Genomic DNA, 22557 nt, shown 5'->3' on the forward strand with positions numbered 1-22557 from the left:
TATTCGTCAGATACTCCAGCACTCTCTTCTATGGAGTCGTCATTTGCATTCAACTTCTCCTATACGAAGAAAGCAGTCATCTGACGGCGTGCGACATCTTTTCTATCGCCGTTGTGGTAACTGTGCTGTCGTTCGTCCGGATCCAGATCCGAATGCTGTTTGCAAGTCCCGTTGTCTCGCATGTTAGGGACAGTAGTGGGCGTCGATACCCCCAGCCAGCCGAATTCCATGTTCGTTCATGCGGCATCGAACTTCTGTTGCAACTGCTCAGCGGAGGTTTCCTCCCTTGACATTTCGGACGCATTGTCATCCACCTGTGTCGACTGTGCCGTTTGATATTGGGGGAACGCGCAAGGGAAATCCTTTCGGAAGGCAGTACCATACGTAAGAGGCGTGAATGCTGTCGTGGGTATGGGCACAGCTTCGCCCGTCGGTACTTGAATTATCTCCTTTGGACGCTCTGTGAGTGTACGTGGCTTTCCTTGCCACAACCCGAGCAGGTCTTGGGCTGCCTGTCGTAAATAATTACCGCTCTACAACAACCAATAAGAAGGGATTTGCTGTTTAAGCTCGATCTGAACTTGCCTTACCCCGTTAAGAACGGGGTAAGTCGCAAAAGTGATCAATTTTTTGGCGATACGGCTGAGTTCACGTCCATATGGTTGTAAAGCAAAGCAGTCTGGAACATCGTCAAACAGGAAACATCTAACTCTGCTAAAAAGGACCTTAATTCACATATTAAACACAAAGATGTACCAGTAGATAACCCTAAAAAATTAGCTGGTTTTGTAAACTCATACGTTCTCGCTTCCCGAGAACGGGATCCCGGGTTCGATTCCCGGCGGGGTCAGGGATTTTCTCTGCCTCGGATGACTGGGTGTTGTGCGATGTCCTTAGGTTAGTTAGGTTTAAGCAGTTCTAAGTTCGAGGGGACTGATGACCATAGATGTTAAGTCCCATAGAGCCATTTTTTTTGTAAACTCATATTTCAGTAGTATTGCAAAAAAATTACAGCAGAAATTTCCAGATACGTATGATTTACCTACTCAGAACCAGCCAAAAAAATCAATGGTGCTCTTGCCGACTACAGAAAGGAAAGTGGCACTAGTAGTACACCAACTAAAAAATAAAACTTCAGTAGGACTTGATGAAATCTCAGTCTGCGTAATTAAATAATGTATAGACTCCAAAAAGGGCCCATGAACAGACATAATTAATGAATCTTTCGAATCTGGATACCTTCCGGAGTACCTAAAACAAGCAAAAGTTATACCTATCCTTAAAAACGGAGATGTGGAAAATGTAGAGAACTACAGGCCGATTTCTACACTATCATTTCTAAAATAATAGAAATACTAGTCAAAAAGAGACTGCTAAATTACCTGAATAAATATAACCTTCTTCCCAATGACCAATTTGGTTTTAGGCCCGGAAAAGGCTCACAATCTGCTACAGCACAGTTCACTAAAGTAATTTTAGAAGCACTGGACAAAGGTGAAAATGAGGGTGGTATCTTTTTAGAGTTGTCAAAGGCCTTTGATACAGTTGACAAAATCTTACTTCATAAATTAGGGCAAATAGGAATAAGAGGTGTGATAAAAGTGGTTCAAATCATACTTGGAAAACAGAGTTCAGATATCACAAGTTGAGATATCACAAGTTTCAATTCCCTTGTAAAACACCTGTCTGACCCAGAACATGTGAATATAGGCGTCCCACAGGGAAGTGTATTAGGCCCAATATTGTTTCTTATATACATTAACGACTTCCCACCAAGTATCAGACATGGTGAAAAAATACTTTTTGCTGATGACAGCAACATAGTAATAACAGGTGAAAAGGCAACACAACTTTCAGAAAGAGCAAACGAGGCTCTCAATGATGGCCACAACTGGTCATTAAAAAATAAAGTAACCCTAAATGTAAAGAAAACTAACTATATTAACTTCCAATTGAACAAAAACCACAATGCCACTAGAATAAAAGTTAATAATAATGAATTAGAATGTGTAACAAGTACCCAGTTCTTAGGGATGAATGTAGACAGCCAACTGAAATGGACAAACCATGTCAACATTTTGGCAAAGAAATTATACACAGCATGCTATGCCCTTAGAATCCTTGCACCGGTATGCAATAGTACCTGTCTTAAAATAACATATTACGGATATCTACACTCAGTCCTCAGCTATGGGATCACGTTTTGGGGTACAAGTCCCACAGTGCTCAGAGCCATTTGAACCATTCTTTTTTTAATTTTCAGTTGTGAAAAAAGAGTGGAGATTTTCTTGTACCAGTAGGAAGAAGGAAGGTTTCGCGCTCAGCTAGTGAACGAGTGAGAAGCACACCATTTTAAGCCATTTTGGGATCGCTATGAATAATTGAGGAGTATGTATTTCATATGTGCACCGTTTAGAAAATACAGTATTGTTTTATTAACAGAAAGGTCGTGTGAGTTGTTATTTCAAATAGTACGATAATTACAAAAACTGAAGGCCACCTGTGTACTTTGGAAAATTACGAAGATCCGATAAGCTCAATAGGAACACGGTCAAGACTTCGAAGGTGAACACGGCGACCAAACGTAGCATTATAAAGAAGGGTAAGCACAAATCTACAGTGGAGAAAGAAACTACTTCACCCTGCAAAATAATAGGAACTAATACGAACTTATTTCCAGACATAGCTCAGCTTATTGTGCTTGTCATTCATGCCAAAAAATTAATCTCATTAATTCAATACATTTTAAAAAGCCACGCATTTCAACATTTTATTATCATCTATTCCATTATTTTATTATATTATAATATGGCAATGACAGGAAGGATTATACATATACAGGGTGGTCCATTGATAGTGAATGGGCCAAATATCTCACGAAATAAGCGTCTAACGAAAAAACTACAAAGAACGAAACTCGTCTAGCTTGAAGGGCGAAACCAGATGGCGCTATGGTTGGCCCGTTAGATGGCGCTGCCATAGGTCAAACGGATATCAACTGCGTTTTTTTAAAGATAGGAGCCCCCAATTTTTATTACATATTCATGTAGTGCGTAAAGAAATATGAATGTTTCAGTCGGACCACTTTTTTCTCTTTGTGATAGATGGCGCTGTAATAGTCACAAACGTATAAGTACGTGGTATCACGTAACATTCCGCCAGTGCGAACGGTATTTACTTCGCGATACATTACCCGAGTTAAAATGGACCGTTTACCAATTGCGGAAAAGGTCGATATCGTGTCGATGTGTGGCTATTGTGATCAAAATGCCCAACGGACGTGTGCTATGTATGCTGCTCGGTATCCTGGACGACATCATCCAAGTGTCCGGACCGTTCGACGGATAGTTACGTTATTTAAGGAAACAGGAAGTGTTCAGGCACATGATGATGCCCAAGTAGGTGTTTTAGCTGCAGTCGCGGCTAATCTGCACATCAGTAGCACACAAACTGCGCGAGAATCGGGAATCTCAAAAACGTCGGTGTTGAGAATGCTACATCAACATCGATTGCACCCGTACCATATTTCCGTGCGCCAGGAATTGCATGGCGACGACTTTGAACGTCGTGTACAGTTCTGCCTCTGGACACAAGAGAAATTATGGGACGACAGATTTTTTGCGCGCGTCCTGTTTAGCGACGAAGCGTCATTCACCAACAGTGGTAACGTAAACCGGCATAATATACACGATTGGGCAACGGAAAATCATCGATGGCTGCTACATGTGGAACATGAGCGACCTTGGCGGGTTAATGTATGGTGCGGCATTATGGGGGGAAGGATAATTGGCTCCAATTATATCGATGGCAACCTAAATGGTGCAATGTATGCTGATTTCCTAAGTAATGATCTACCGATGTTACTACAAGATGTTTCACTGCATAACAGAATGGTGATGTACTTCCAACATGATGGATGTCCGGCACATAGCTCGCGTGCAGTTGAAGCGGTATTGAATAGCGTATTTCATGACAGGTGGATTGCTCGTAGAAGCACCATACTATGGCCCGCACGTTCACCGGATCCGACGTCCCCGGATTTCTTTCTGTGGGGAAAGTTGAAGGTTATTTGCTATCGTGATCCACCGACAACGCCTGACAACATGCGTCAGCGCATTGTCAATGCATGTGCGAACATTACGGAAGGCGAACTACTCGCCGTTGAGAGGAATGTCGTTACACGCATTGCCAAATGCATTGAGGTTGACGGACATCATTTTGAGCATTTATTGCATTAATGTCGTATTTACAGGTAATCACGCTGTAACAGCATGCGTTCTCTGAAACGATACGTTCACAAAGGTACATGTATCACATTGAAACAACCGAAATAACATGTTCAAATGTATCTACGTTCTGTATTTTAATTTAAAAAACCTACCTGTTACCAACTGTTCGTCTAAAATTGTGAGCCATATGTTTGTGACTATTACAGCGCCATCTATCACAAAGCGAAAAGAGTGGTCCAACTAAAACATTCATATTTCTTTACGTACTACAGGAATATGTAATAAAAATGGGGGTTACTATTTAAAAAAACGGAATTGATATCCGTTTGACCTATTGCAGCGTCATCTAGCAGGCCAACCATACCGCCATCTGGCTTCCTCCTTCAAGCTAGACAAGTTTCGTTGTTTGTAGTTTTTCCGTTTGACGCTTATTTCGTGAGATATTTGGACCACCCTGTATATACGAAAACGGACAGAAAACCCTGTTTTTAAGTTAGTTGCACGAGAGGGATTGAAAAATATGTATGTGCATTGGTGTTAAAATTAGTCGTGCATACATATCCTGTAAATTTACTCGTTCGTTATCATTTAGACAGAAAAAAATATGGTTCAAATGGCTCTGAGTATTGTGTTGGCTGAAGAGCCAACACCGTGTTACTAGAGCAGGCCGAAATGCACGCGTTTAGCTCACGCAGGCTGGCGTGAGGAGGGAAGGGCTATACTGACGTGAGGTCTGAAACATGACAAGGAATTAGAATTCAGAAAGCGGACGTAATTAGTTTGATAGTTAACTGTAATCCATTAATGATGAACGTCGCTCTTGACGGTACATGAGTCACAATACAGGGTGTTTCAAAATGAACATACCGGTTTTAAGGTGTTGTAGCATTTATTACTTTCAACTTACAATTGTAAATAATACACCAAATGAAAGAACAACTCAAACAGTTTTGTTTGTGTACCTGTGCGCAACATGAAGAGTATGGAATGACAAAGAGTGACTGAAAAACGTGTTGAACAAGCGCGAGTCTTTCACGCTTAGCCCCAAGAAATATCCCCGCTGTATCACCTGTAACTGATGTTTATCTTGATGTACTACATCTGTAGCCCGTGCCTCAATGGGAGGAGCTGAACAACACATCTTTATTTGTGAGCAAAGATGGTGCGCCGCCTCAGCGGCATAGCTCAGTGCGCGACTGGTTAAAACAACGATGTATCCGACCGATGGATTGGGAGCAAGGGGCCGGTTGACACAGCATTTTATGCATGACTTCCACGTTCACACACGATCTCACTCGATCATGTGTGTGTGTGTCTCCGATACCAACTGATCTATCCGACTTTAGAAACAGTGTTATTGCAACAGTTGCTCCTGACACACTGATCAAGATTTCGGAACAACTCGCCTATCGACTCGATGTGTGATCGGTGTTCTCACCGAATAATTGTAAGAAAAACTGTTTGTGTTTCTCTTTCATTAGGTGTATTATTTATAATTGTAAGGTGAATGTAATATGTGCTACAAAGCATTAAGACCCGTATATTCATTTTGAAACACCCTGTATAATCTGTTCAGAAGACATAGTAACTGAATATGGCGCCTTCTAGGTCGTAGCAAATGACGTAGCTGAAGGCTATGCTAAAGTGTCGTCTCTGCAAATGAGAGCTTATGTAGGCAGTGAACCATCGCTAGCAAAGTCGGCTGTACAACGGGGGCGAGTGCTAGGGAGTCTCTCTAGACATGCCGTGTGGCGGCGCTCGGTCTGCAATCACTGATAGTGGCGATACGCAGGTCCGACGTATACTAACGGACCGCGGCCGATTTAAAGGCTACCACCTAGCAAGTGTGGTGTCTGGCGGCGACACCACACCGAGCACGATGGGACTTAACTTCTGAGGTCATTAAGTCCCCTAGAACGTAGAACTACTTAAACCTAACTAACCTAAGGACATCACACACATCCATGCCCGAGGCAGGACTCGCACCTGCGCTCGCCTTTTTCGGTTGATTGCTTTACTGGAGGTGCTGGTGACGGCGTGTCTTAGAGCGCGGCCGCGCCGGGCTACTGACCTAGGCACTTGGTGGAGCCGTCAGTCTGCCGCTCGGCGCGCATCTGGTACATGCAGACGCAGCGGCCGGCCCTGCAGACCGTCTTGTCCGTGGTGGCCAGGCACTGCTCGCTGAAGTCGCACGAGTCGTTCCACGCCGCCGCTGGAACACGAGACACAACAGGCTGCGGCTAGCACAACGCACACACACACACACACAATAATGTCTGCGATATAATGCAAGGGTACACAATGTCAAAAATATCTTGTATGTAAGAGTCAAAAAAGTTATACGTGTTTTCGAATGCTCGGCGAATTTTTACTTATGAAAAAGATGGGTCAAAGAATTTGCATTAAATCTTGCTTGAAAACGTAGTAAAGTGCAGCACCGCTTTCTAAATGTTGACTGTGGCCTTTTGGAGACTCTACTGTGAGTAAGACAAGATTCTATGTATGTTAGCCCAGTACTTAGCCATATCTGTAACTTTTCCATTAGGAGTGATCGGTTTCCTGACCGGTTAAAGTACTCGGTAGTGAAGCCACTTTATAAAAAGGGAGACAGGGATAATGTTGACAATTATAGACCTATTTCTATGCCATCGGTGTTTGCTAAAGTTATCGAGAAGGTTGTATATACAAGGTTACTGGAGCATTTAAATTCACATAATTTGCTGTCAAATGTACAGTTTGGTTTTAGAAATGGTTTAACAACTGAAAATGCAATACTCTCTTTCCTCTGTGAGGTTTTGGACGGATTAAATAAAACGTTGCGAACGCTAGGTGTTTTCTTTGATTTAATGAAGGCTTTTGACTATGTTGACCACAAAATATTACTGCAGAAGTTGGACCATTATGGAGTAAGGGGAGTAGCTTACAATTGGTTCGCCTCTTACTTTAAGAACAGACAGCAGAAGGCAATTCTCCGCAATATTGAGAGCGGTAGTGATGTTCAGTCCCAATGGGGCACTGTTAAGTGGGGCGTTCCCTAAGGGTCGGTGCTGGGGCCACTGCTGTTTCTTATTTATATAAATGTTATGCCTTCTAGTATTACAGGTGATTCAAAAATATTTCTGTTTGCTGATGACACCAGCTTGGTAGTGAAGGATCTTGTGTGTAATATTGAAACAGTATCAAATAATGTAGTTCATGAAATAAGTTCGTGGCTTATGGAAAATAATTTGATGCTAAATCACAGTAAGACTCAGTTAAGTTCCTAGGCGTTCGGATAGATAGTAAACTGTTGTGGAAAGCCCATGTTCAGGATCTTGTTCAGAAACTAAATGCTGCTTTATTTACCATTACAACAGTATCTCAAATAAGTGACAGTTCAACTCGAAAAGTAGTCTACTTCGCATATTTTCATACGGTTATGTCATATGGTTTTATTTTTTGGGGTGATTCTTCTGATTCAAAAAGGGTATTTTTGGCTCAAAACGGGCTGTTCGAGCTATGTGTGGTGTAAGTTCGAGAACCTCTTGTCGACCCCTATTCAATAGTCTGGGAATTCTGACATTGCCCTCACAGTATATATTTTGTTTAATGTCTTTTGTTGTTAGCAATATTAGCTTATTCCCAAGAGTTAGCAGTTTTCACTCAGTTAATACTAGGCAGAAATCAAATCTGCATGTCTAATGCACTTCCTTGACTCTTGTGCAGAAAGGAGTGCAGTATTCTGCTGCATCCATTTTCAATAAGCTACCACAAGAACTCAAAAATCTTAGCAGTACCCCAAACACTTTTAAGTCTAAACTGAAGAGTTTCCTCATGGCTCACTCCTTCTATTCTGTCGAGGAGCTCCTGGAAGAGCTGAAAAATTAAGCAAATTCCAGTTACATTGTTGATTTTCTTTATTTAAACTTACGAATTGTCGCCTGAATATGTTACTTACATTTCATTTTATCTGTTTCTACTATCATGTTATAATTTCACGTATTGACTCGTTTCATGACTATGGAGACTTCTCCTTAATTTGGTCCCACGGAACAATAAACAAATAAATAAAATATAAACGTTTCAAAGAGGGTCCAGAACACGGTGAAGACGACGACCACACTGGACGCCCAAGCACATTCGCGACAGTGTGGAATAAGTAAGGAAAATGTTTCTGGAAAATCGCCGTATCACCATCAGAGAGGTTGCTGATGATGTCGGCATATTCTTTGTCTCACGTCAAGCAATTTTTTCGGATGTTTTGGACGTGAAACATGTAGCACCAAAGTTTGTTACGAGATTGTTGAATTTTGGCCAAAAACAATGCCGCGTAGATATCTCTCAGGAACCGCTGTCATTTCTGGAAACCCAGAATCTACTCTGTAGGAATCAACATGGATTCCGGAAACAGATCCAACTCGCTTTATTTGTTCGTGAGAACCAGAAAATATTAGATACAGGCTCCCAGGCAGATGCCATTTTCCTTGACTTCCGGAAGGCGTTCGATACAGTTCCGCACTGTCGTCTGATAAACAAAGTAAGAGCCTACGGAATATCAGACCAGCTGTGTGGCTGGATTGAAGAGTTTTTAGCAAACAGAACACACCATGTTGCTCTCAATGGAGAGACGTCTACAGACGTTAAAGTAACCTCTGGCGTGCCACAGGGGAGTGTTATGGGACCATTGCTTTTCAGAATATATATAAATGACCTAGTAGATAGTGTCGGAAGTTCCATCCGGCTTTTCGCGGATGATGCGGTAGTATACAGAGAAGTTGCAGCGATAGAAAATTGCAGCGAAATACATGAAGATCTGCAGCGGATAGGCACTTGGTGCAGGGAGTGGCAACTGACCCTTAACATAGACAAATGTAATGTATTGCGAATACATAGAAAGAAGGATCCTTTATTGTATGATGATATGATAGCAGAACAAACACAGGTAGCAGTTACTTCTGAAAAATATCTGGGAGTATGCGTGCGGAACGATTTGAAGTGGAATGATCATATAAAATTAATTGTTGGTAAGGCGGGTGCCATGTTGAGATTCATTGGGAGAGTCCTTAGAAAATGTATCCATCAACAAAGCAGCTGGCTTACAAAACACTCGTTCGACCTATACTTGAGTATTGCCCATCAGTGTGGGATCCGTACCAGGTCGGGTTGACAGAGGAGATAGAGAAGATCCAAAGAAGAGCGGCGCGTTTCATCACGGGGTTATTTGGTAAGCGTGATAGCGTTACGGAGATGTTTAGCAAACTCGAGTGGCAGACTCTGCAAGAGAGGCGCTCTGCATCGCGTTGTAGCTTGCTGTCCACGTTTCGAGAAGGTGCGTTTCTGGATGAGTTATCGAATATATTGCGGAGTATAAATGTAGATGTAGATGTGGTCGAGGAGTGAAATTGCAAAGCCATTAATATTGTTAATACCTCGCTCTACAATTTCGTATTTGGACTTATCAGTCCATACATACACGATGTCTCAAATCTTTTGGTTCAAGTTGAACACTTTGTGATGGAAGGTGCGCAACGGATCACTCTGAGATAGGGAACCAAAGGTCGGAAGTACCGGGTGATCAAAAAGTCAGTACAAATTTGAAAACTGAATAAATCCTGGAATAATGTAGACAGAGAGGTAGAAATTGACACACATGCTTGGAATGACATGAGGTTTTATTAGAACCAAAACAACACAAAAGTTCAGAAAATGTCCGACAGATGGCGCTTCATCTGATCAGAATAGCAGTAATTAGCATAACAAAGTAAGACAAAGCAAATATGATGTTCTTTACAGGAAATGCTCAATATGTCCACCATCATTCCTCAACAATAGCTGTAGTCGAGGAATAATGTTGTGAACGGCACTGTAAAGCATGTCCGGAGTTACGGTGAGGCATTGGCGTCGGATGTTGTCTTTCAGCATCCCTAGAGATGTCGGTCGATCACGATACACTTGCGACTGAGGTCTGGGGACCTGGGAGGCCAAGTATGACGAAAGTGGCGGCTGAGCACACGATCATCACCAAACGACGCGCACAAGAAATCTTTCACGCGTCTAGCAATATGGGATGGGGAGCCATCCTGCATAAACATCGTACGTTCCAGCAGGTGTTTATCAGGCAGGCTAGAGCTGATGCGATACCGTAACATATTGGCGTACCTCTCACCCGTAACGGTAGCAGTTACTGACGTTTTGCTGTCCAGCGTCATCTGTCGGACATTTTGTGAACTTTGTTTCTTTTTGTTCTAATAAAACTCAGTGTCATTCCAAGCATGTGTGTCAATTTTTACCTCTCTATCTACATTATTCCGTGGTTTATTAAGTTTTCAAATTTATACTCACTTTTTGATCACCCTGTACATATTGATCGTCTTATGTACATACGCAGCATTCACCACATATCAACTGTGTAGCTCATAGTAATTGTTCAAAGTGACGATGCCAGTCTCATTGCCGGGCAATGGTTCATGAGGTTAGGCCACGCTCGCTCAAAGATCCGTGGTATCTGTTTTACCAGCAGACAGGCAGCTTGGAACCTAGCAAGCAGGTCTTCATCCGTTTCTAAGGGGGTTTCATACACCAATGTCTCGACGTGATCCCAAACTCTAGAGGTTTGAGATCCGGCGATGTCCCCTTGCAATTCAACGATAAGGACACGTGTTGTTGAGGTGCTCGCAGACATTTACATCGGAGTGGGCTGGTTCATCGTCGCCTTGGAATCACATTTTCCCGCGAATAACAAGGAACTGTGGCAGCACATCTTGCAGGAGCAGCAGGTGACGTGGAGCAGGCAAACGGGGAGGCTTTGAACACTTACTGTAAGCTATGTTGTTGTTATGCGGTGTACGCTGTGTATGCCCATAACACAATAAATATGCATGTCTGACCATTCGTTCTCTATCTCAATATAATCGGCTGTCGACCCACTACCATATTCTGCAATTTGACCCCGAAAGGTTTGGAAAACCTACATTACAAAAATGGATGTGTGTATCTACGCAGGATGCTCCACATATATTGTGACAAACTTCGAAGTGTTGTAGAGGACGTCTTGAGGAACTAATCGAGCATAGAAACCGGTGTCTGGAAACGTCACCCAACGACGCTACAGTGCTTCAAAGCTATAGGCGCCGGCACCTGGCGATATACCACCCCTAGGACAGCAACTGTGACTTTGTGCGCTGACGGATCGTAAGCGGGACGTCTCGAATGTTGTTTGTTATTTAGTGATTGTGACGTATTGTCCCGATCGACAGTGGAGAAGATGTGCTGTTGGGTTGCCTCGGTGGATTTCGGGCTTGGATATGGATTTCCATGTGCAGTTTATTTTTCTCCTTGAAGTCTCTAAAGTCTCATTTTTTTCGATATGGAGGAAAAGAATAAACTGCGCCAGAGAACAAAATCATGTTTCCTGCAGAAGGGTTGGCCTAGCGACAGGCGCAGCGCCTAGTAATTTCGGCGTTATGTAGCGCCGTTAGACAACGTTTCTGGTCGCAGATTCCTCCAGACTTGCTGTACAGCCGGCCGCGGTGGTCTAGCGGTTCTGGCGCTGCAGTCCGGAACCGCGGGACTGCTACGGTCGCAGGTTCGAATCCTGCCTCGGGCATGGGTGTGTGTGATGTCCTTAGGTTAGTTAGGTTTAAGTAGTTCTAAGTTCTAGGGGACTTATGACCTAAGATGTTGAGTCCCATAGTGCTCAGAGCCATTTGAACCATTTGAACTTGCTGTACAATCCTGCGAAATCTGTTGCAACACTTCTGGGAAACATTGTCTATGTATATATGTATATACGTGTGCTCCACATCTCCTCCTAAACCACCTGACCGATTTCAGTCAAACTTGCATATCCTACTTGTTGCCTGAAAATAATTAATGTGGAGGTAAGAACCAGCAACCTGCTCTTGGGGTTGGGGGTGGTAACGTGGAGAGAGAAGAGGGTAGGAGAAGATGCACAGCGAGAGCGATGGGGAAGTTGAAGATGAATGGAGAGAGGGGCGAGGAGCAGATGGGCAGGGAGAAGGGAAAGGAGCAAATGGACAGGACCAGATGGACAGGTGGAATGGCGTGAGGGGATAGACTGAGAGTGGGGAGAGGATGAGGTGGCCGAACAGAAGACTGGAATAAGTAGATACGCACGAAACTCCGGATACTCGGCTGATATGATTACAAATGATGTTATTTGTGCTATCTAAAAGTTCTCTAGCAACATAATAAGAAACAACGAATCACATTTATTTTATTAACAGTATGTCATTACAGTATAGTACCTAACATTGCTACTTGTCTAATTTGTGGTACTTGAGGTACCAAACCTAATACAGTGATATCTAATCAACTCTGCTGTCTGTTGGCAATCTATGATATCATCACCACTGTAACTGAATGTAATGTTGCAGATACTTTTGTTTGTCCTGTTGCTTCGTAAATAGCGACTGCTGAGTCGGAATGTAGTATTCCAGGAACTATAAAGATTTGGTTGCAGGCACTGAAATGGATTGTCAAAGTGCTAGCTCGGAACTGTGCCAGTGACAGTGGGGCATCGAGCTTTGTGCTTGTCAGCTGAAGAATTTCAAAGTCAGTACTGGGCAGAGGCAATGTAGCCTGTAGTTGAGAGTGCTCTCGTTGGCGGCTACCCACACTATCGACAGACTTATGTGGCGTGCATTAAATGTATTCGCAATTGCGAATATGGACAACCGTCAGCAAACACAGTTAACCTATGCTTCTCTCTGATACAGTCTCAATACCTCGCACTACTTCGCTCACACCGTAGACAACTGCGCGTCCAGCGGGCTATTTTAGTGGCAGAAAGGCATCCCGACCAAAAACGTTGAAAGTAAAGAGGTAGGTTGGACTAGAATAAACGGTCAAAGAGGTTGTGTAGGTATGACACGTATGTGGCCACCACTACACCAAAAACAAGTCTACATTACATGCGCTCCACCTCGAAAACTATTGCAATACGGCATATGACCATATGAAGTTTTTTGCTTCAAATGAGCGTTCCTGTCAAATCCCTCAGTATTGACCATTCATCCTGGGGCACCTCGTACATATTAACCTCAGATATTTTAAAAGATGATGACGTTATCTGTAATGAAATACTGTCTGAAAAAATGCTGTACAAATATTTGGTCGGATCTTTAGAAGATTTCCCAGTGGTGCTAAGATTGGCAACTCGCTTTAAATATTCAGAAGTATAAAATTTTGCATTTCACAAAACTCAGAAAACATACGAGGGTCTTTCAATAAGTAATGCCCCACATTTTTTAAAAAGCCATTAATATACGTAGAAAAACGTCCTTGCTGGTGCTTCTTTTTTTGTGCACCAGTGAAGTTTCCAAACGTTGGGGCAGACAGCAGAGCCGCAGTACAGCGTCAAAATGGCGCCTATATACGACTCACTTTACAAGCAGCGTGCCGTTATTGAATTCTTGTGTGCAGAAAAAGAGACCGTGGTAAACATCCATAAATTTTTTTGTATGGAGTTTATGGCGATGTTGTAGTTAGTTGTAGTTAACAGTAGTACAGTTTGGCGATAGCTAATGAAGAGCTCCACAATCAGCCACGCTCGGGACGTCGTGTCACAGCCACTGCTCCAGACATGCTGAACCGTGCGGATGCCATTATTCATGCCGACCGGCGCATCACAACTCGACAATTGGCTCTACAGTTGTCGGTCAGCTTTTGAAGTGTGCCTGCACTGATCGAGACTCTCGGACATTCAAAGAGGTGCTTATGATAGGGCCCACGAATGCTCACAGGGGACCAAAAGATTCAAAGAATCTGAACTGTTGGAGAGTTTTGAACCCGACGGAGAGGCCTTTCTGTCACGGATTGTTGCGGGGGACGAAAGGTCGGTGCACCACTTTCCGCCAGGAACAAAAAGGCAGTCCATGGAGTGGTATTATCCTCATTCACAACAAAAGAAGAAATTCATGACAACCCTCTCTGCCGGAAAAATCATGGTGACTGTCTTCTAGGATTGTGATGGCGTCATTCTCGTGGATGTGATGCCAAGAAGGTCAACTATCAGTTTCGAGGCATACGTGAAGACTCTGAATAAACTCAAGAACCGTTTCCGACGTGTTCGATCGGATAAGAATCCAGCAGAAATCTTGCTCCAACACGATAGCGGCACGCCCACACACAAGTCTGAGAACCCGGGAACACATCGCCAAATTGGGATGGACATCATTCCTTCATGCACCCTACAGTCCAGACCAGACACCCTCGGACTTCCATCTCTTCAGGCCACTTAAAGATTCTCTACGGGGAACACACTTTGAAGATGGCGAGAGTGTCAGCCATGCAGTGAAACCATGGCTACGCCTACAGGAGAAGAGCTTTTACCAACACAGGATACATGCTCTTTCACAACGTCGGCGTACTGCCACAGAACATGGACAAGACATGTTGATGTACACTGTCACCAAATTCTGGCTCTCAACACAAATATGTTCTGAGAAAAGAATGTGGGGTGTTACTTATTGAACGACACTCATAGTATCTTACTCTATCGCAACTAGATGGTCGGCTAAAATTTAAATGGTGTAAATGTGTAGTCCAGATGCCTGGAGGCAAGTATCTGGAATCATGTCAAGGGGTTTTCTGGCTCCAGGCGCCTAGGACTACTTCTCAGGCTGCCTCTGTACAGGCTTATTGTCAAAATTATCAATAAATGTAAGCGGGTGCCACAGAGGGTCTTGCGAACTGGGGAGTCTTAGAGAGATCCTTAGTCGTTTTATTCGCGTATGTGTCATTGTCGAACCTCCTAGCAGTCACGCCACAGGAGGACGTGAAACATGTCTGAAAATGCAAAAGCACCCCTTTGCGGCTTCGCATCACGTTCAAATTTCGTAGAACGGTTTTGAGCGGTCCCTAGAGGTACCAACCTGTACATGACAGCAGAAACTGCGGTCAACGCCCCAAGCGAAAGGGTGGTTTCACTGACGTCATGTACGACAAGACAAGAGCCGTTTTCGTGTCGAATCTGAGCGGCGTAAGAAAACAGGACGATTTCAACGCTGGGCGTCGCGGTTGTGACCTCCACCGCAGAGGCGTCCAAAGAAGTAGAGAAATGTTGGTAGGCTGGGAGACGTCCATACTGGCACTGGACAGAATTGTGGTGAGCCGGCCGAAGTGGCCGTGCGGTTAAAGGCGCTGCAGTCTGGAACCGCAGGACCGCTACGGTCGCAGGTTCGAATCCTGCCTCGGGCATGGATGTTTGTGATGTCCTTAGGTTAGTTAGGTTTAACTAGTTCTAAGTTCTAGGGGACTAATGACCTCAGAAGTTGAGTCCCATAGTGCTCAGAGCCATTTGAACCATTTGAATTGTGGTGAACTTGATGGCACTGTGGCATGAGTAACCCAGCTTAGAGCTCAAATCAACCTTTGTGCTGTGGCTTCTTCTTCGCCTGTTCGACAACTTGCTGTTTGTAACGCCGCCGATCCCAAGGGTGAAACCGCACACCGTCACGCTTGTGCACCATTACAGAGGAAGCCTGTAGGTACCTTTGAGACTCATTTCATACTCCTGCTGCATCACAGTGGGAGGCAATTACGAGGTTTCGAAGAAGTGACTATTTGATTGTGGTCCACAGTGTAGATATATACATATGTACATTTATTTTTAAAAATATGTACGGATTCTGAGAATGCACTCGAAAATTAACATTTAAAAAGATCTGCAGGAAGTCACGACAAAGTGTTCTTGAAAACTTCAGCAATTGTCACTCTTTCGGAGGTAGCTCTGTTTTCCTCGCCAGGTTCTACCGCCCTGTTATCATTCGCGACACCTGCGCGTAAAGAACCGTTTCTAAAAAAAGGGGAACCGGAGACGGAATGAGGAGGAACGGGGCGAGAGGTAGCGAGGTGGGTGAAAAATAGCAGGCTAAGGTGCGAAGTGGGGGAGAGGGCGGCAAGCTCCGTCCAAGCCAGCTGTGAGAACTACATTCTGTCCCCAGCAGGCGGAGAGAGGCGACAGGAGGTGGGTATCCTGTACCTGCTGAAACCGAGGTGCGGAAAAAACTGAACGGGTCTCTCTCGTATTACTGCCGACGTCTTCAACTGCACGTTTGTAAGCTGTCTTAGAATGGGTGGTGGAGCTGACGGCTAGACTTGCTGCCTCTGGATCACAGGGTCCCGGGTTCGATTCCCGGCCGCGTTGGGTATGTCTTTTGCCCGGGGACTGGGTGTTTGTGTTCTCCTCATCATTTCATCATCATTATTCGTGACAGTGGCAAGATGGGATTGCGTAAAAATTGGGACTTTGTACAGGTGCTGATAGCCGTGCAGTTGAGAGCCCCACAAACAAACATCGTTTCATATCAGCGCACACTCCGCTGCGCAGTGAAAATCTCATTCTGGCATCATCGTTATTATCATCCTAGATTGGTCGTGGTAGTGCAGTTAACAGGCCACCAAGATCTCCTGATCTTACGACATTACATTTTTGTTTATGGTGTTGGATGAAGTCTGAGGTGCAGGAACGAGAGGTGAATAGGCGAGTCGATCTGTTTTGTCGCATTGTGGACGCTGCTTCCCTGATTAGGAAACATGAAAAGTCATTCAGACAAACAACTTTAGCGTGAGCAGATTTTGTAGCCTATGGCTTCTCCATGTCAGGCCGCCAGATGTTTTTTGTGGACGTAGGCGTGTTGTTTTCATCGATATGTGAAGACTCATCGAGGCGAGGCTGGTCATATGACGCCTAACCCCCTATAAGAAGTTTTATTGCATGTAATGAAATGCACATTTTTGTATTTTTTTAATGTGGTTCTATGTTTCGTCTCAGGTGATCTTAAAACGTTCCTTTCCGAATACTATAAAGATATTTCATCATTTCATAATTATATTTCGTTTAATATTAATTCTTAGGTGACAAGCAATGTCTATCCGTAACTATGGACAAGATTTTGTATATTATTTTACAGTGACTACATGTTAAGTCGTCTGTGACGCTATAGGGTTTTTTATGAATACTATGAAGATATTTGTATTTTCTTGTATACTATATTGTAATATTTAATACTGTAACTGTAGACATTTTCTACAATATTTTACTATGACTATATGGTACGTCGTCTGTGACGGCATAGCGTCTTTTATGAATACTGTGATTTGTGTTATTTATTCCATTGTTGTTGTCTTCAGTCCTGAGACTGGTTTGATGCAGCTCTCCATGCTACTCTATCCTGTGCAAGCTTTTTCATCTCCCAGTACCGACTGCAACCTACATCCTTCTGAATCTGCTTAGTGTATTCATCTCTTGGTCTCCCTCTACGATTTTTACCCTCCACGCTGCCCTCCAATGCTAAATTTGTGATCCCTTGATGCCTCAGAACATGTCCTACCAACCGGTCCCTTCTTCTTGTCAAGTTGTGCCACAAACTCCTCTTCTCCCCAATTCTATTCAAAACCTCCTCATTAGTTATGTGTTCTACCCATCTACTCTTCAGCATTCTTCTGTAGCACCACATTTCGAAAGCTTCTATTCTCTTCTTCTCCAAACTATTTATCGTCCATGTTTCACTTTCATACATGGCTACCGTCCATACAAATACTTTCAAAAACGAGTTCCTGACACTTAAATCTATACTCGATGTTAACAAATTTCTCTTCTTTAGAAACGCTTTCCTTGCCATTGCCAATCTACATTTTATATCCTCTCTACTTAGACCATCATCAGTTATTTTGCTCCCCAAATAGCAAAACTCCTTTACTACTTTAAGTGTCTCATTTCCTAATCTAATTCCCTCAGCATCACCCGACTTAATTTGACTACATTCCATTATCCTCGTTTTGCTTTTGTTGATGTTCATCTTATATCCTCCTTGCAAGACACTGTCCATTCCGTTCAACTGCTCTTCCAAGTCCTTTGCTGTCTCTGAGAGAATTACAATGTCATCGGTGAACCTCAATGTTTTTATTTCTTCTCCATGGACGTTAATACCTACTCCGAATTTTTCTTTTGTTTCTGTGGTGTCACCGCCAGACACCACACTTGCTAGGTGGTAGCCTTTAAATCGGCCGCGGTCCGTTAGTATACGTCGGCCCGCGTGTCGCCACTATCAGTGATTGCAGACCGAGCGCCGCCACACGGCAGGTCTAGAGAGACTTCCTAGCACTCGCCCCAGTTGTACTACCGACTTTGATAGCGATGTTTCACTGACAAAATACGCTCTCATTTGCCGAGACGATATTTAGCATAGTCTTCAGCTACGTCATTTGCTACAACCTAGCAAGGCGCCATTACCAGTTACTATTGATACTGTGGATAATGTACCGTCCAGAGCGACGTTCACCATTACTGGATTAAAGTTAAGTATTCCACCAGCTACGTCCGTTTTTTCTAAATTCTAATTTCCTTGTCCTGTTCCAGTCCTCACGCCAGCCTGCGTGAGCTAAAACGCGTGCCTTTCGGCTTCCTCTAGTAACACGGTGTTGGCTCTCCTGCCAACCTACAACAGTTTCCTTTACTGCTTGCTCAATATACAGATTGAATAACATCGGGGACAGGCTACAACCTTGTCTCACTCCCTTCCCAACCGCTGCTTCCCTTTCATGCCCCTCGACTCATATAACTGCCATCTGGTTTCTGTACAAATTGTAAATAGCCTTTTGCTCCCTGTATTTTACCCCTGCCACCTTTGGAATTTGAAAGAGAGTATTCCAGTCAACATTGTCAAAAGCTTTCTCTAAGTCCACAAATGCTAGAAATGTGGTTTGGCCTTTCCTTAATCTATTCTCTAAGATAAGTTGTAGGGTCAGTATTGCCTCACGTGTTCCGACATTTCTGCGGAATCCAAACTGATCTTCGCCGAGGTCGGCTTCTACCAGTTTTTCCATTCATCTGTAAAGAATTCGCGTTAGTACTTTGCAGCTGTGACTTATGAAACTGATAGTTCGGTAATTTTCACATCTGTCAACACCTGCTTTCTTTGGGATTGGAATTATTATATTCTTCTTGAAGTCTGAGGGTATATCGCCTGTCTCATACATCTTGCTCACCAGATGGTAGAGTTTTGTCAGGACTGCCTCTCCCAAGGCCGTCAGTAGTTCCAATGGAATGTTGTCTACTCCCGGGGCCTTGTTTCGACTCAGGTCTTTCAGTGCTCTGTCAAACTCTTCAGGCAGTGTCGTATCTCCCATTTCATCTTCATCTACATCCTCTTCCATTTCCATAATATTGTCCTGAAGTACATCGCCCTTGTATAGACCCTCTGATACTCCTTCCACCTTTCTGCTTTCCCTTATTTGCTTAGAACTGGATTTCCATCTGAGCTCTTGATGTACATACAAGTGGTTCTCTTTTCTCCGACAGTCTCTTTAATTTTCCTGTAGTCAGTATCTATCTTACCCCTAGTGAGATAAGCCTCTACATCCTTACATTTGTCCTCTAGCCATCCCTGCTTAGCCATTTTGCACTTCCTGTCGATCTCATTTTTGAGACGTTTGTATTATCTTTTGTCTGCTTCATTTACTGCGTTTTTATATTTTCTCCTTTCATCAATTAAATTCAATAATTCTTCTGTTACCCAAGGATTTCTACTAGCCCTTGTCTTTTTACCTACTTGATCCTCTGCTGCCTTCACTACTTCATCCCTCAAAGCTACCCATTCTTCTTCTACTGTATTTCTTTCCCCCATTCCTGTCAATTGTTCCCTTATGCTCTCCCTGAAACTCTGTACAACCTCTGGTTTAGTCAGTTTATCCAGGTACCATCTCCTTAAATTCCCACCTTTTTGCAGTTTCTTCAGTTTTAATCTACAGGTCATAACCAATAGATTGTGGTCAGAGTCCACATCTGCCCCTGGAAATGTCTTACAATTTAAATCCTGGTTCCTAAATCTCTGTCTTACCATTATATAATCTATCTGATACCTTCTAGTATCTCCAGGATTCTTCCATGAATACATGATTCTTGAACCAAGTGTTAGCTATGATTAAATTATGCTCTGCGCAAAATTCTACCAGACGATTTCCTCTTTCATTTCTCTCCCCCAATCAATATTCACTCACTATGTTTCCTGTGGTGTCACCGCCAGACACCACACTTGCTAGGTGGTAGCTTAAATCGGCCGCGGTCCATTAGTACATGTCGGACCCGCGTGTCGCCACTGTCAGGATCGCAGACCGAGCGCCATCACAAGGCAGGTCTCGAGAGACTGACTAGCACTCGCCCCAGTTGTACGACGACGTTGCTAGCGACTACACTGACGAAGCCTTTCTCTCATTTGCCGAGAGACAGAATAGCCTTCAGCTAAGTTAATGGCTACGACCTAGCAAGGCGCCATTAACCATTTGTAACGTTGCATGTACCTCAAGATAGAGTCTCACTTGTATCATCCAGAATGCTGTATACCAAAGGACAATATAAAAGTTAAGTGTTCTAGTAGCTACGTTCTTTTCTTTATCACATTCATTACGAATCCTGTTCCAGACTTAACGCCAGACGGCGTGAGTTGACGCGTGCCCTTTCGGCTACTTCACTGTGGATTGGCTGCCGTAACAGTCCACTACATTTCCTTCTCTCCCTTTTCCTACTCTCGAATTCCAGTCGCCCATGACTATTAAATTTTCGTCTCCCTTCACTACCTGAATAATTTCTTTTATCTCATCATACATTTCATCAATTTCTTCATCATCTGCATTGCATATTATAATTGTTTTAAAATTTTTTGCCTGTTGGCAATTTCCACTGCATCTGGGTTATGTAGCTTGCGAATTACGCCGCATGTGGCACCATAGTGTATTTTCACATGGTTCATTATTGTTGTATTCGGGTTTGAGGAGATTAAGAGCAATAAGTGGTTTTGATTTATTTTATTTGTCACTGTGTAGTTGTAACGTAGTTATCGCAACTGAGCAATAGTTGTTTCGATAATTAACATTCTGGTCCTTTGTGTGCACCGCTACTAACCGCATCTGGCGCTTTTATGTGGCAACTGCTGGTGTCTTCGAGCATCAGTTCCCTTTGTGCTGTCCAGCATAGTTGGTTGATTGTGTGCTGAACTAACTGTTGGTTGATTGTGTGCTGAACTAACTGGATTCCCTTTCTAGACAGTCTGCTGTGGACATTTCGAAACATGCGTGTTTGGCTGTATTTTGATTACTTACTATTGTATCCATTCATATAACCTATGCCTGTATTCGTGCCTCCTTTACACAACTACTAGCTTAGCATCCGTAGCTTCTCTCGCGCAGACCATGTGGTCTGCACAGATATCTTTTGGGTTTCTTTAATCGAATTTTTATGTTTCCAGAATGAAATTTTCACTCTGCAGCGGAGTGTGCGCTGATATGAAACTTCCTGGCAGATTAAAACTGTATACCGGACCGAGACTTGAACTCGGGACCAGGTTCGCAGGAGAGCTTCTGTGAAGTTTGGAAGGTTGGAGACGAGGTCCTGGCGGAATTAAAGCTGTGAGGACGGGTCCTGCGTCGTGCTTGGGTTGCTCAGTTGGTAGAGCACTTGTCAGCGAAAGGCAATAGGTGCCGAGTTCGAGTCTCGGTCCGGCACACAGTTTTAATCTTCCAGGAAGTTTCATATTAGCGCACAATCCGCTGCAGAGTGAACATTTCATATTGTAAACATCCCCCAGCTGTGGCTGAGCCATGTCTCCGCAATATCCTTTCTTCCAGGAGCGCTAGTTCCGCAAAGTTCAAAAAATGGTTCAAGTGGCTCTGAGCGCTAGGGGACTTAACATCTGAGGTCATCAGTCCCCTAGAACTTAGAACTACTTAAACCTAACTAACCTAAGGCCATCATACACATCCATGCCCGAGGCAGGAATTGGATCTGCGACCGTAGCGGTCGCGCGGTTCCAGACTGAAGCGCCTAGAACCGCTCGGTCACAACGGCCGGCTTCCGCAAGGTTCGCAGGAGAACTTCTGTGAAGTCTGGAAGGTAGGAGACGAGGTACCGGCGGAATTAAAGATGTGAGGACGGGACGGTAGTCGTGTTTGGGTAGCTCAGGTGCTAAATGTGTCCTACTGCTAAAGACTGAATATCATTACTCATTCTATGAATGCGGTGATTTATGATTGCAATTATCTGTCGCGTTATTTATGTCATTTCATTGTAAGCTAGCCATTTTTGTTACTGTTTTTGTGGAATTAAAAAAAAAACCATAAAAAGGCTGGTAGAGCAGTTGCCCGCGAAACACAAAGGTACCGAGTTCGAGTCTCGGTCCGGCGCACAGTTTTACTCTGCCACGAAGTTTCAATTTTATGTTGTTCACAAATTGCAACACTTTCTAAACTTTCCACGCTAAATAATGTCATAGAACGTGTTTGCTGAATGTACTTCGGACCAAATAGCTATTCTGTTAGCTGGCGTCCTAGG

The 22557-nt window shown here is 43.6% G+C and overlaps 1 protein-coding gene across 3 annotated transcripts in view; it reads right to left on the reverse strand.

Annotated features, from left to right (window-relative positions):
* LOC126215347 (uncharacterized) overlaps nt 1-22557 on the reverse strand; it is a 286938-nt gene that overhangs the window by 162823 nt on the left and 101558 nt on the right. For all 3 annotated transcript variants that reach the window (XM_049942032.1, XM_049942031.1, XM_049942033.1), the window contains exon 3: nt 6301-6441. In XM_049942032.1, the coding sequence (XP_049797989.1) occupies nt 6301-6352 (52 nt within the window). In that variant the 5' untranslated portion in view covers nt 6353-6441. The remainder of the gene's footprint in view (nt 1-6300; nt 6442-22557) is intronic.

This window comes from Schistocerca nitens, chromosome 12 (genome assembly GCF_023898315.1).
Source record: "Schistocerca nitens isolate TAMUIC-IGC-003100 chromosome 12, iqSchNite1.1, whole genome shotgun sequence".
Classification (NCBI taxonomy): Eukaryota; Metazoa; Arthropoda; class Insecta; order Orthoptera; family Acrididae; genus Schistocerca; species Schistocerca nitens.